The sequence below is a fragment of the Paroedura picta genome, chromosome 7 (genome assembly GCF_049243985.1).
Source record: "Paroedura picta isolate Pp20150507F chromosome 7, Ppicta_v3.0, whole genome shotgun sequence".
Taxonomy (NCBI): domain Eukaryota; kingdom Metazoa; phylum Chordata; class Lepidosauria; order Squamata; family Gekkonidae; genus Paroedura; species Paroedura picta.
In genome coordinates, this window is record NC_135375.1 from 33,605,772 (window position 1) to 33,620,413 (window position 14,642).

The 14,642-nt window shown below is 40.3% G+C and overlaps 2 protein-coding genes across 4 annotated transcripts in view; one reads left to right on the forward strand and one right to left on the reverse strand.

The window, feature by feature from the left end:
* Positions 1–14,642, reverse strand: part of IQGAP2 (IQ motif containing GTPase activating protein 2) — a 162,509-nt gene that overhangs the window by 44,055 nt on the left and 103,812 nt on the right. For all 3 annotated transcript variants that reach the window (XM_077347356.1, XM_077347357.1, XM_077347358.1), the window contains 5 exons: positions 13,275–13,438; positions 11,193–11,353; positions 10,792–10,916; positions 8,774–8,937; positions 139–229 (listed from right to left, as the gene is read on the reverse strand). In XM_077347356.1, the coding sequence (XP_077203471.1) occupies positions 139–229; positions 8,774–8,937; positions 10,792–10,916; positions 11,193–11,353; positions 13,275–13,438 (705 nt within the window). The remainder of the gene's footprint in view (positions 1–138; positions 230–8,773; positions 8,938–10,791; positions 10,917–11,192; positions 11,354–13,274; positions 13,439–14,642) is intronic.
* On the forward strand, positions 3,544–8,767 carry F2RL2 (coagulation factor II thrombin receptor like 2). Its single transcript, XM_077347360.1, has 2 exons — positions 3,544–3,787; positions 5,306–8,767. Exons 1-2 carry the CDS (start codon positions 3,724–3,726, stop codon positions 6,406–6,408), a joined length of 1,167 nt encoding a protein of 388 aa, XP_077203475.1. The 5' UTR covers positions 3,544–3,723; the 3' UTR covers positions 6,409–8,767.

A 14,642-nucleotide genomic window follows, 5' to 3' on the forward strand; every position in this document is an offset into this window, starting at 1 on the left:
CTTTGGGGGCAGTATCCAGAGCCAGAAGCAAAAACCATGAATGAGTTGGAAAGTCCTTTGGGGCATATATACAAGGGGGCAGGGGAGCTTCCAACTCTTTGCTACAAGCAACATTAAACAATTCAAATGAGAACTTACATTTTGAGGCATTTTCCAAGTTCCTGTTGGCATCATCAATTCCTTTTTGTATTTCATCAAGCCATAGGAGTGATGAATCATCCTGAGATTCCTAATTGAGGAGACAAGGACATGCAACTCCAAAGTAAAATAAATTCTTGAAGTCTGAATTTCTGTCAATTACAAACAAGCATTCTGTTGATACAAACTTCTTTGCAATCCTCTACTGAGCTTCATTTCCTGTAATATCAAACTATCGAAACGCAGTGCACAGATAGAAGAGGTAGCTGTGTGGAGGATGTATGGCTGAAATGTAGTTATTTCTAACAGTGCTGAACTTTATCCTTTCAATTATTTGAAAAACAACAACACACATTCCTATTTTGACTATATTACATAGTTTTAATTGACAGTTCAGATGTGAGCTAATTTATTCTAGAAAGGAAAAAAACATTTAGAACTCATTTGACATAGAACAGGAAGATGAGTCAACATCATGTATAACGTTGCAATTTCATGATTTCTCCAATGGGAAGGAAACGTGAGTAAAGACAAATGAAAAGCCAAGTCACCCAAATGTACCACAAAGAACGTAAATTTACCACAAGAAAAAGAGAGGCGATTACTTCAGGCTTAAAAAACCAAGTTGGATGATTGTCATATTGGGATGCAGTTACATTTTTTGTTGGACTACCCTGTGGGTTATTTTCACCAGAATTTGAGCTGTAAGCTAACAACCACAACTGTAATTTACAGAGAGGTAGATATAGGTATAACTACATTTGCAAAAAATTGGGATATGAAAAATAAGTGTCAGGGAATAAAAGGGTCCCAAAGGTTCACATTTTTCAGGAGGATTCTTTCACTGCTCAATGGTAAAATCCCTTTGAGCCATTATAAGCCATTACATTAACATATAGTCTGAATAACGAAGAACTCTTGGTAAATTGTCAATAAGCCGTTACATTGAATTTTTCTTTATTTTCCATTATAACTATTGGCAGGCTATCTCAAACAGGATTTCATGAAACCCTAGGGTTCCTTGAGGGCTCTGAAAGTGTTTCCTGAATAGGTGGGAGTCAATTAATTTTTATATATTTTTAAAATTTGTTAAATATTTTATTGGGTGATATGATCATGCTGACCCCTGCACCAATGATAGGCCTGGAGATGATGGGAAGGGAAGGAGACCTAAATGCTTCCTAACCATATCCTACACAGTTGCGCCATTTCTGGGGTTTCTTGAAGCCTGAAGTATGTTTCAGGTGTTTCTCAATGCCAATAAAGGCTGGCCTATGGTGACCACAATTTATAATGGATAAGATCAGTGCTATCTGGGTGGGGAAGGGGTTGGTTATTGATGCAGAGGTATAACCTCAAGTGAAGCTACTTCACCACCCCCAAAGTTTCAAAAGATTGTACCAGGGGTTCAATTCTGAGCCCTTGAAGAATGTACTCCCGTTCTCCATTGTTTCCAATGGAGAAAAGGGATTTAAACTTTAAAGGGAAAGCAGTCCCTTTAAAATCTAAATACTTTTTTGCAAGCTGCTGTGGCTGTGTGAGAGTGAACTCCAAAGGCATTTAAATGGAGAGCCCTTTAAAGGCACTCCAACTGCGGCTATCCAAATATTTTCAGGATTTTGGAGGCTGGCTATTTTAGATAGCCAGAAAAATAGAAAAAGAATTCTGGCTGAATTAACACCTGGGTATTTTTTTAGTTCATATTAGCCAAATGAACACCTCTATTGAGAACTTCCTAGAGAGCATGCAGCCAAGGGGTGAGAAAAGTGCCTGCTTCCCCCCCTCCCCCCCTCTTTGAGGCCCTGGGTGTACTTCTAGGCCCGAGGTGAAGGCCTCCGTCTTTACTCACTGTGTCCTTCCACTTCCCCATGGCTTTCTGGCCTGTCCTGGTGAGGGCCTAGAAGTCTTTCTGGCCTGTGCTGGTGAGGGCCAAGATTGTGCCCTCACCCAATTGGCTAGAACTGCTGTCTGTCTGGGTGAGAGGCCAATTGAAAGGCGCATCGAGCCTTCCTATTAGCCCCTCACCCGGACTGGCCCTGCCCACTCTCCAACCAATTAGCCTAATATGAATACAGCGAAAGCTGTATTAAGATTATAAGGGGAAATGCATGTGAGAAACATTATAACTGAATTTTTTTGGATTGTTTTTTGATAGTATATCCAAGAATGAGCTGGCAGTCATCAATCATTCTGTAGGAACACCACAAGCAATTAAAATTGACAGAACTTCTCTGTGTATATTTGTCTAATTACCCGTCCCATAAAAGGGTCAAAATAAGGAAAATGTGCTCAAGCCTCTGTAGGGTAAAACATGTTGCAAAATTAAATATTAATATTTATTAATATCAAAAAGCCAAGGCTTAAAATATAGCCTAATTGAAATCCAAGTGTACATTACTACTAATGCCACCACTGACCAAATGCGTTTCATCATCACTGCCTTTATCAGTTGTCAGGCATATAAATAAATAAAGCAGCATACATAAAATACAGGAACAGAAATGTTAAATATACAGTTGGCTCCTTTACATACAGTGATATAATATGTTAACTAAGTAGGACACTAAGCACCTTAATCGATCCTATGGACCAGAAGGCCAGATAAAATTATTTGAGGCTTTTTCTGTTCCTAAAGCAGGGCCTGGTCCAGATGAGCACTTCCAGTGTCCAGTGAGTGTCCTATAGCAGTGGTCCTCAACGTTTTTATCACAAGGGATCGGTCAACACTTGACAATTTTACTGAGGCCCAGGGGGGGTAGTCTTTTGCTGAGGGACGTCGCCACCGCCTGAGCCCCTGATCCGCTTGCTTTCCTGCCGGCGCCCCTGATTTCCTGCCGCACACTTGGGGGCGCTGCCAGCAGCAGCTGCGCAGTGCCACACCGAGGGGGAGCCCCAGCTATGGTGGCCGCCGGAGAGCACCAAAGGTGAGCTGGCGGCAGAGTGGCAGAGCAGCCCCTGAGGCAGCAGCCAGGGAGGAAGACAAGGAGGAGCCATAGCCCAGTACCGACTGATCCACAGACCGGGCCGCAGACCGGGGGTTGGGGACAGCTGTCCTATAGGAGCCAGCCTTTCTCCAAAGTATGCTGCATTTCTCCACAAAGTTATACAAAGCTTTGAGTGTAACCACATGTCGTCATACAATTTGGTCCTTTAATCTTGTTACGCTGGTGAGGAGGACTTCTCCCTAGATGTCTCTTATCACCTTATTATAATAATATTATATTTTATTCTGCCAGGCATAAAGATTGTTAACATCTACCCCATCCTAAAATATAAGAGTTCCTACATAGTAATTAGCTTAAAATTCCAGAGACTCTTCCTCTTGACTTATGGCAATTCAGGAGTTAATATGTTCTTGCATATAGGAAACTAATCTCTTGTGTGCTGGCTGAACAGTCATGCCCGTTGCCACATACAGCTCTGTCACGCCCTTCTTAAAAAGAGACTAACTTGGTTTCCCAAGAACAGTATATACAGAATGATTTGCCTATGCAGGTCTGAAGTTCCAAGGGATTTTTCAGTAAAGTTTGTTTTAAGACGCCATTAGACGAGCTAAAAGAGACTTGAAAAACCTGAACTGCCATAATGAAAATTCTGTTGCTGTTCACAAGTGGACTGCTCTTCCTCTCCTCTAGTTTATGCCAGAAAGGTAAGACATTCACATTCTCTGTGTTGTTGGTCTAAGTACTTTTTAAAATAATGGGCCATATTAAGCAAATCAAAATTATCTATGTCATACAGAATTGGTAGTTATGTTTGTAAGGCTCATGATGTTTAGCAATGTTGAAGGTGAAAACTCTGGCCATTGCCTAGATGGGAGACCTCCAGAAAGCATACACAGTTGGGAATGATAATGAAAGAAAGATGAGTTATAAATATTATTACTTCAATAAATAAATGATAGCCTGGATCATGAAACAATCTGAAATGAGCCAGAATTCCGTATTATTATTTTTACAGACAGAAAAAGAGAAAACATGCAATGGGCTTAATTATCATTAGCAATGTTTAATTAGGCATCTTCAGTAATATTCAATAATGTCCCCTAGAACAAATAAGGGAAACACCAAGGAATTATTAGGGGGGGGGGAACTGCTCAGTCTACAAAAGTGAAAGAATTGTGGAATATTAGTTTAATTACACACATACCATTTTTTTTTAGCAATTTCCACTTCCCAGGGGTTTACTAATGCCGAAAAAAATTCTGCAAGTAACCTCTTTCTATAAAGTGAAAAAGCATTTAGTACCCTTTGTAGTTAATAAACTTCTTTAAACTTCAAATTAATCTGAGTATGAGAACTTCAAGAGGGGATAATTTCACCATTATGTGGTCTCGGATCTGAAAAAGAGTTAATCGGATGAGACTTTGCTGGGAATCCTACACTGACTATCTGGCTTAATGGACACACACAATTATTTTTGAGTGCTGATGAGAAAGCTTTCCCTCAGTGTTCAAAGGATCCTGGGATCTGTTTTTTATAACAATCAGCTACAGCCTAGTGAAACATGGCTGTCTGCATCTTGTGCTGTCCTTGTAACTTGAGCCTTGAGGTGTTTGGGTAAACAAACAACATATTTCCAGTCATATTTTCAAATGCTATTCCCTGTGTCCCAAAATAGAAGGGAAGGCAGGTGGTGACCACAGGCATTGTTGGGATCTCGCCTTTGGAATGCTACCCCCACCTTGAGGCTCGTTTGGCTCCTATCATACCCCTCTTTAGACACCAAGCCACCACATTCCTTTTTAACCAGGTTTTAACTGAAGGGTTCCATATGTTTTATGTTGTTTTTATCAGCCGCATCTAGCCTAAGGACTACTTCATGCATTTCATTTTAGGCACAGAATGTTATTGCTCTGGCTTTACTTTGCGAACCACGTTGAACAGATACCTGGAGATGTGGCATATGTGATTTAAGTCAGTGGGACTTGTTAAGAGTAACAAAATACAAGGTGAACGGCAACCAATTTCCAAGCAAAGGAGCTTTTGTCCCTTTAAAAATTAAAGTCACAACAGAAAATTCCTTAGTTTCTCAAGTACTGCAAAGCTATAGTCAATGGAGGCAAAACTCCCATCCCTGCTACAGTATCATATTCCAAGAAGTCCTTTCCATTGTTGTCTTCAAGCATGTATTTCAGCCACTTTAACTGTTTGTCTTTAACTTGTAGAAAACAAGTGCAACAACAGCAGTTTGGACTGTCAAGGGAATACATCTCATATAATCAAGACTTTTCGGGGCACTCCACTAGGCCAGCATGAGGAGATACCTCTTTCTATCATCGAAGGCCCGACGAAGTCCAGTAACAATAAACAAAACAAGCTATCTATTGGGAAATCCAATGCCTCATCACTGAAAATAAGCAATACCACAATGGAGTACCTCACCAACTCACTAAGCACGAAATTGATACCAGCTGTGTATTTAGCTGTTGTTTTGGTAGGGGTACCATCAAATGCCCTCACGCTATGGATGCTGTTTTTCAGAATGCGATCAGTCCGTACTGCCATATTCTATACCAACCTAGCCATTTCAGACTTTCTGTTCTGCATTATGTTGCCATTCAAAATCATATATCACCTCAATGGAAATAACTGGATATTTGGAGAAGCAATGTGCCGAATCATGACCGTGGTCTTCTATGGTAACATGTATTGTTCCATTCTACTCCTCACTTGCATCAGCATCAGCCGTTATGTGGCCATTGTTCATCCATTCACTTATAGGACTTTGCCCAAGCAACATTTGACAACATTTGCCTGTGGGATGATATGGACTATTGTCTTCTTATACATGTTGCCTCTGAGCCTAATAAAGCAAACCTATTATCTGGAGCAGCTAAATATTTATACTTGCCATGATGTTCATAGTGACTATGAAACGGTGTCACCTTTTCAGTTTTATTACTTCATCTCTCTGGCTGTCTTTGGATTTGGGATCCCCCTCTGTATCGCTGTTTTCTGTTACGTTTCAATTATCCAAACACTCAAAATTTACAAAAAGAAATGGCTCTGGTACATCAAAATCAGTCTCCTCATCCTTTGTATTTTTGCTGTTTGTTATACACCAAGTAACATCATCCTGATTGCTCATCACGTGAATTACTACCACAGTGCAGGAGACAATTTGTATTTCTTCTACCTTATTGCTTTAAGCCTCAGTAGTCTGAACAGCTGCCTTGATCCATTTCTTTACTTCCTTACATCCAAAGTTAAAGGAAAGAATACTGCTTATCTCACCATGGCTCAAATTGCTCAGGAAGAATGCAGGTGATACACGAAAAAATTGTACATACATGAAATACTATTCATGAAATACTATTGAAGAATTACGTTTTTGTAATGGTAAAGTTTAGCAATGCATGGACACTGTGGATAAAAGTTTTAAATGGTTTAATGAACAATTAGTCCTCAGATGGTACAGTTGACTAATAAGTGAGGACAAATGTTAAGTTAGGGGACAGGATGGTAAACACAATTGTTTCTTTTGTTGGCCAATTTTTATATATTGCTTTTCTAAGACTAAAAGAAAATTTTAAATATCGCTTATCTTTTTACAATGTAATTTGCATTAGACTTTCACCAACTGCTCCAAAAGAAGCTACACTGAAGTTTTGCTATAATGGAAATAAATTTAAAATGGCAACAAAAGTTAATTGACAAGAATATTGTGAATTGTAAAGTGGACGAGATATCCCAGTTGATTCTACTTTGACTTCTATGATATGCAACCGAGTCCCATGCTGTTTTAGATCAGCTGTTTTAGAGTTGGAGTTTCCATTTCCATGACCCCATGGCTCAATAAACTAGCTCTGATTTAAGCCCATTTTTAATACATATTTGTACAAGCTTTATTTAATACAAACTATTAGCAGACATTGGCTTGAAGAATAATAATGCATCCTTGTGAAATGATTTTTTTGTTGCAATTCTAAATTAATTCTGTTGTGACACTTTTGAAATACCATGAAGCAATATAAGATCTCGTACATTTTAAAGTACACAGCTTGCTGGGGGGTAAACGGTTATGACTGGGGAAGGCACTGGCAAACCACCCCGTATTGAGTCTGCCATGAAAACGCTAGAGGGCGTCACCCCAAGGGTCAGACATGACTCGGTGCTTGCACAGGGGATACCTTTACCTTTACCTTTACCTTTACATTTTAAAACCCCAATCTCTTCTCCAAAGGGGCTCAGAACAGTATAGCTAGTTCTTCTTTTCTAACTTTAATATTCACAACCCTTTGAGATGGGTGAGGCTGAGAGAAAGTGACTGGGGTCCAGGGTCATCAAGCAGACTTCATTCTTGAGAAGAAGAAGAAGAAGAGTTGGTTCTTGTGCCGCTTTTCCCTACCCAAAGGGGGCTCAAAGCGGCTTACAGTCGCCTTCCCATTCCTCTCCCCACAACAGACACCCTGTGGGGTGGGTGAGGCTGAGAGAGCCCTGATATCACTGCTCGGTCAGAACAGTTTTATCAGTGCCGTGATGAGCCCAAGGTCACCCAGCTGGTTGCATGTGGGGGAGCGCAGAATCGAACCTGGCATGCCAGATTAGAAGTCCGTACTCTTAACCACTACACCAAACTGGCTCTCAGAAGAAACTGAACCTCCCAGATCCTAGCTCAGCTCACTAACCACTGCACTACATCACACAGCTTCATCAAATGCATAAAGAGCATAGGCACTGGGTTGAAGGACAGCAAAGGACCAGTTGGCAAGTTAGAAAACAAATGCTGTACATACTCTGATGGCTAATAGTCTAAGGAAACACTGAATGCTAGCACAAAGCTCTCCATGCAGATGTTATGTAAGAAAATTCTTCATACGTGAAGAGGCCTACATTCTTAAATAAAGAACTGCCACTTTAACATAAACTAGAGGTTTGCTGTATGAAGAAATTTGCTTAATGAAGTCTTCAAAGAGTAATGAAGGAAAAAGAAGTTGGTTCTTATATGCCGCTTTTCTCTACCTGAAGGAGTCTCAAAGCGGCTTACAATCACCTTCCCTATCCTCTTACCACAACAGACACACTGTGAGGTGGGTGAGGCTGAGAGAGCCCTGATATTACTGCTCGGTCAGAACAGCTTTATCAGTGCCGTGGCGAGTCCACGGTCACCCAGCTGGCTGCTTGTGGGGGAGCACGGAATCAAACCCAAATTAGCCCACACTCCTAACCACTACACCATGCTGGCTCTCCTGGAACAGGCCAGTCCTAATCCCCGGAATGAAGGCATCCAATTGGGTAACTTGCCTATGAATAATTGAAATGTCTACATGAGCTAGAACCAGGAGGGCAGTAAGCACATCAAAAATTGGGGCTCTTTCATATGGGGGTCTCTTTGTCAGTTCTGCTCCCGATTTTTGCATGCATTTTTTTCTCATTTTCAATGTGTTTTTTTGTCCCATTCGCCCCCCCCCCCGATTTTTTTCTGATTCTTTTGAGACCACAGCTGCCTTCAGCCTTCTCAGGTCCTGGGGGGAAGGAGAGGCCACTCCACCCCCCCCCCAATCTAGTGCCCATTGTATTCCTTAATGCAACAGGTTTGCCCCCTAATACACTGATATTTCAGAATTGTCAAAGGAAGGGATTACAGACAGTTTGGCATTTACTAGTATGTAAAGCAGGAAATAAAACCTTACCTGACATTTGAGTGTTTTTTCATTCTTTAGTACATCTTGGTAATGACAAGCATTTTCTGCTCTCACATTCTGGAGCTTCACCGTAGGAAGCAGCAGTGCTTCTAGTGTTTTTGTAGGCTCTCCATGATCAATGGCTTCATTAATGAGACTAACTGCTAGAATCCCTAAGAAAGAAAGAACGGGAATGGACTGACGTTCAATCCTGTCATGCATTACTTAATACACTACAAAGTGTGAGCATGCAAGAAAAAAAATTGCAACATGGCCATAGCACAATATTCAGTACTGATGTCTAAATCAGAATTATTTCCTCCCCTAATTTATTATACAGCTTTTAAATTAAGTAGTCTTTTCCTTCTTAAAATAATCTTTCCTTACAGGACATGTCGTATTGCTCAGAGATAAAACACAGAAGCGATTCCTATGTAATAGCGCATTACTTGATTATCCACAGCTGAACTGTGAACACCCTCCACTGAAAATTACCATGCCTGAGGCAACACAATACTCATATCTGTGCCATTGAGTCAGCAATGGCCCTTACATATGCAAATCATTACTTAATGCGAGTCAATCAGTGATTCATGAACATGAATGTATGGAACTAGGCCAGTGTTAAAGACATTGTTATTAACTTATGCGTCACAAGTCTTTATGAATTCCCTTTTAAAATAATTCTTAAATTAAAAAGTGGGCTGAATTTGTTCTAAACTATCTAATTTTATTCTGAAGCATGTCTGATTCAGGGTGACCCTATGAATGAATGACCTCCAAAATGTCGTATCAATAGCGGTCTTGCTCAAGTCTTTAAACTGAGGGCTTTGAGTTATTCCATCTCATGTTGGATCTATCTCTTTTCCTGCTGCCTTCCACTTTTCCAAGCATTGTTGTCTTCCAACTTCTCATAAAGAGACCAAAGTATATCAGTTCATATTTGTAAAACATGTTGCATTGTAAGTGCCATGTGAACTAGCCTTCAGATTTAAGACCTTAGTTATTTAAGACCTTCTATGATACAGGAGGCTGTTTGTTGTTGCAATACAGAATGGAACTATTATGTTAAAAATTAGATACGTAGTTATTTTAAAGTCCTTGACTTCCACCATTCTCTAAAGCTGGTGGCAGCAGTAACTATCAGTTGAATTACCTAATTCTAAGCTTGCTGGGGGGTAAACGGTAATGACTGGGGAAGGCACTGGCAAACCACCCAGTATTGAGTCTGCCATGAAAACGCTAGAGGGCCTCACCCCAAGGGTCAGACATGACCCGGTGCTTGCACAGGGGATACCTTTACCTTTTTACCTTAAACTTGCTATACTTTCTGACCCACTCAGAATAATTCCATGCTATTCCCCCCCACCTCATGTCCTTGACTTCCTTGACTTGACTTCCTTGACTTCTTTTTAAAGTCCTTGACTTCCAACATTTGACTTCCACCCACTTAGAATAATTCCATGCTATTCCCTCCCACCTCATGTAAAACACAGAGACAGCCCATCAGTTAACAACAAACAAGTTTATATTTTCTCATGGTCAGTATTATGAGCAACAGTCCAGGCTTTCTTTCATGACCATTTCCTACGTCATTCAGAAGCAGACTCAAATTTGTTGCTAAACTTTCCATATCAATCTATTCTTTGTGACCTTCCTATAAATGAGTTGCAACCCATCATTGTACCCCAATCAACAATTTGGAAACTACCACTCAATGGTTATTATACTGAAACAACATTTCTGTGCTGTCCTATAGAACTTTCCTAATCAGGCAAGTATCAGATCCAGGGCAACTTGGTATCTGCCAAATTGTAGCACGCCCCTTATCCCCATCGTACTCTAGAGAGCTGTTGTGAAGAACATATCTGATAAAATTATGATGACAATTATGAACAATCTGTATTATTATGAATAAAATTATGAATAAATTAAAACTCATATTTCAAATTTACCAGTAACCCATTGGGTTACACCAGTGCTTTGCTGGATAAAATTTAGGACCCAGGGTTTATGAGAATACTTACTGTCATTTTCCTCTTGAATTTGTGCATTAACCATGTCAATACAGTTCTGGATATCATTCCAGCTTAAATATTCTTGTCCTTGAGATGAAGCTTCTGACTTTATAGTCATCAGAGTATCAGCATAGCTGTAAGGAGTTCATTAAAGTTAATTACCATGTCTATTTTGCAGGATTACTTATGGACCTAATATTAAATCTATTGTCACTTTTGTTATAGAAGAAGACCTTAAAGCATAGTTTGATACACCCAGTTAAATAAACAAGTGGAAATACGTGAATGTATGTCCCTAGTATGTCTAGGAAGCTGGAAATTTCCTATACTGTAAGATTTTGGGAACATGCACAGTGACCTCCCCTTTTCCACAAAAGTAGTCCTGGGACAGACTTGAACTAAGTGTTTACCGCTGTAAATTCTCTTCTTCCAGATTATTAAAACCAATGGATGGATTGCTGAGGTGAGTTTTTGTTGCTGCAGCATTCTTGCTTTCCAAAGACTGGTTGAGTAGTACCACAGCTGATAGCATCTCCACAGCAATTGCAAGTTCATCATGAGCCAGGTAGTTCTATAGAAATATATTCAGGTCAGTATGTAAACTAGATTTCCACCAATACTTAAAAGAGAATTTAAGGATTAAATTAATTTCTCAGACTCATAAAAGGGTATGCCATAGGAGTGCTTAGGAAATGAAAGGCAGAAAAGGCAAATGTCAGAATGGGAGCAACTGATGACGTACTGATGTCATGCAGCACTATCTACTGATGGAGTTTCAGGCGACTCTTCCTGATCCATCCAACCACTGCTTCCAAACAACTGGCGAATGTATCTGGGGGGAGGTTTTTCTGGGACCTGCAAGTAGGCACTCCTCCATTAGGCCTATGGTTATGGCCAAGGCGACCTACTGAATCCTTGCATTTCTTCCCTACTCCTTTTTACTGTGCTGCTGAGGTAACTGCCATATCCAACACACAGGGAAAGAAACAATGGCAGAAAATGGGAGAGGGGTAGAATAAGTAATTAGATAGTTGGTCTGGAAATTTACTACTACTACTAGTGAGGGAGAGGAATGGGAAGGCGACTGTAAGCCGCTTTGAGCCTCCTTCGGGTAGGGAAAAGCGGCATATAAGAACCAACTCTTCTTCTTCTTCTTCTTCTTCTTCTAGTAGTAGCAGTAGCAGTAGTAGTAGCGGTAGTAGTAGTAATATGTGTGGGAAACTGCTGCAGCAGCTCTTTAGCGAGTTGCTTCAACTGTTCTCAGGAAAACTGAATTTTCCTTTCATAGTTGGGGAAATGCCAATTGAAATTGTGACGACAATACAGGATACTAGCCTATCAATGCTCTTTTCAGCTGACTCTTTGAACAAAGATAAGATGACTAATCAAATAGTGAAGAGCTTCCTAACTAGAGCACACTTTGAGCTATTTGCACTCACAGATCACCTACATTAATTTCAGCTCCCATTTGAGAGACAAATAAAATGGTCCATACAAGTCTATTCTGTTCACCTTCATCTGGGAGAATGTGGTTTGCTTTCCATGGCTCACTAGAGTAGTAAAGGCAACAGAAGAAAAAGGGGAGGAAACAGTATTCTTCTATTTTGTTATATAAGAGAACACAATGGGGAACATAATTGAAATGGAAGATACATCATTGAAATGGAACTGCTTCATGAAGAAAATGTAGGTTCAGCCTCAATGGCTAATGGATAACATCCTCCTTCAGTTTGCCCCAGCTTCCTAAGACTGCAGAAAGGACCATTACCCCTCCTTCATTTCTTTGAAAGTACAATAAGCAAACAACTATATAAAACAATAAACCTGATAAAAATTTCTTAAGTTCTTATATTCTTAAAAATAAGCCCAAGCATAACATTTTGATTATTTTTCTATGATTAACCCTTTGTGGCGCAGAGTGGTAAGGCAGCTGTCTGAAAGCTTTGCCCATGAGGCTGGGAGTTCAATCCCAGCAGCCGGCTCAAGGTTGACTCAGCCTTCCATCCTTCCGAGGTTGGTAAAATGAGTACCCAGCTTCCTGGGGGGTAAACGGTAATGACTGGGGAAGGCACTGGCAAACCACCCCATATTAAGTCTGCCATGAAGAAGCTGGAGGGCATCACCCCAAGGGTCAGACATGACCCGGTGCTTGCACAGGGGATACCTTTACCTTTACCCTTTGTGAAATATAGTCTCACTCAGTGAAAAGAGTCTATTTTAGTTTTATTTACTTTTTCTCATTGTGACAATGTAGAAAGCACCCCTTTATAAACGACAAAACACAAAAGAATGAAAAAGTTGTGCTTGTAGTTAGAGACCTGTTTTTTTTTTTAAATTGTGTGTGGACTTACCTTTCAAGCAGGAAAAAAACAGGCAATAAAATAGAAATTTATAACAGGTTGAATTTCCCCACATTTGAAACAACAGTATTTTGGTACATAGGATAGTTCATTTCTGAATTATATGGCTTCAAGGCTGCGTTCTGAACTTACCACAGCGTTCTGTTGCTGTAGATTGAAGAGTTCAGCCTGGTACACAGTAGCAGCAGACGGGTACACTTCCGGCAGCTGGGCCTCCGGTTTCATAAGAGCAGCTATTGTCTTATTAGGGTCACAGTTACGAATTGCAGTATTGATATGATCGACTGCTATAAGTTCTAGGGAAAAGAGGGGGGGGAACCTTCATTAGTCACTATTTTATTTGATCAGTTTCATACTGTGCAAGTGATATTCTTAGCAATACCAGTGCTGAAAGGCAGCACCACAGCCTATTTAGACTTAAAGGAATGTTGGGTAGATTCTGTGAAGGCTCAAGCGGGTGGCAGGTTACACTGTCAGGCATAGGGTTGTGGGTGTCCTGCATAGTGCAAGGGGGCTGGACTAGATGACCAAGAAGGTCCCTTCCAACTCTATGATTCTATTTTGAAATGTCATCCAAATGGAATGTGTTATAGACATGTGTGTTATATGTGTTTTATATATATATATATATATATATGTGTGTGTGTTTTTGCCATGCAGAAGCTATTGGCAAAAAAAACAACAACTCAAAAACACTTCAACTATGCACCAAGGAAATAAAATATGCTCAGAATTTGCTAAATAGATGGTTTTGTTATGTCCTTTGTATTCGTGTCTTTTAACTTTCAAAATATTCAAATGTATTGGTTCCATGAGGCAAAACACACACACACACACACGCTATCTTAGATGAAGTCAGGCCAATAGGGCAGTGCTGTCTGCTGACTTTCCAGAGTCTTTCTCAAGATATGAGAAAGGTACTTTAATGGGAGATGCCAGGGACTTTCTGCTTGCAAAGCATGCACTCTGCCACTGAGCCCTTTTGCAAATTTTCAAAGCCGTAGAAAAAGTTGCATAGTCTCTCTCCAGCAAATTAAAATAGTTTTTCACCATTCTGCAGCAGATATGACCCTTCTCTGATGCTGAAACAAAATACACAGCCCTAGTTGTCATGGAACTCCACCTACGCACAGTAGCTCCCATACATTCAAAGACCAACTGGTTAAGGACTTCTTTATCAGAGGCATCAGAAGCTCCTACTTGTCTATTTCATATGGTGAGCTGAGATTGAGATTTGATCTCCCTGAGCCATGTGGACAAGGGTTCCTTGTACTTGTGAAGGGTCTTGCAGATTGGATCCTTGCTCATCTTGGCTGGTTAAATTCTGCAGTAATCTTTTGACAGCACCATCTTCCAGAATTAAAAATTCCTCGATGGTAGAAGGAAACTTTTCAGGCCTTTGAAAGAAAGCTGTTCTTATTTTTGTACTGGAAAACAAATATGTACACCTGGCAATGGATGGATGATCTTACCAAATACTAGGTTGATCACTGACCTAAC

Bases quoted from the DNA above. Each gene is read 5' to 3' on its own strand.
- F2RL2 (XM_077347360.1), top strand. From the start codon at position 3,724: ATGAAAATTCTGTTGCTGTTCACAAGTGGACTGCTCTTCCTCTCCTCT. The intron at 3,788-5,305 runs GTAAGACATTCA...TTTAACTTGTAG, and splicing joins CTCTAGTTTATGCCAGAAAG to AAAACAAGTGCAACAACAGC.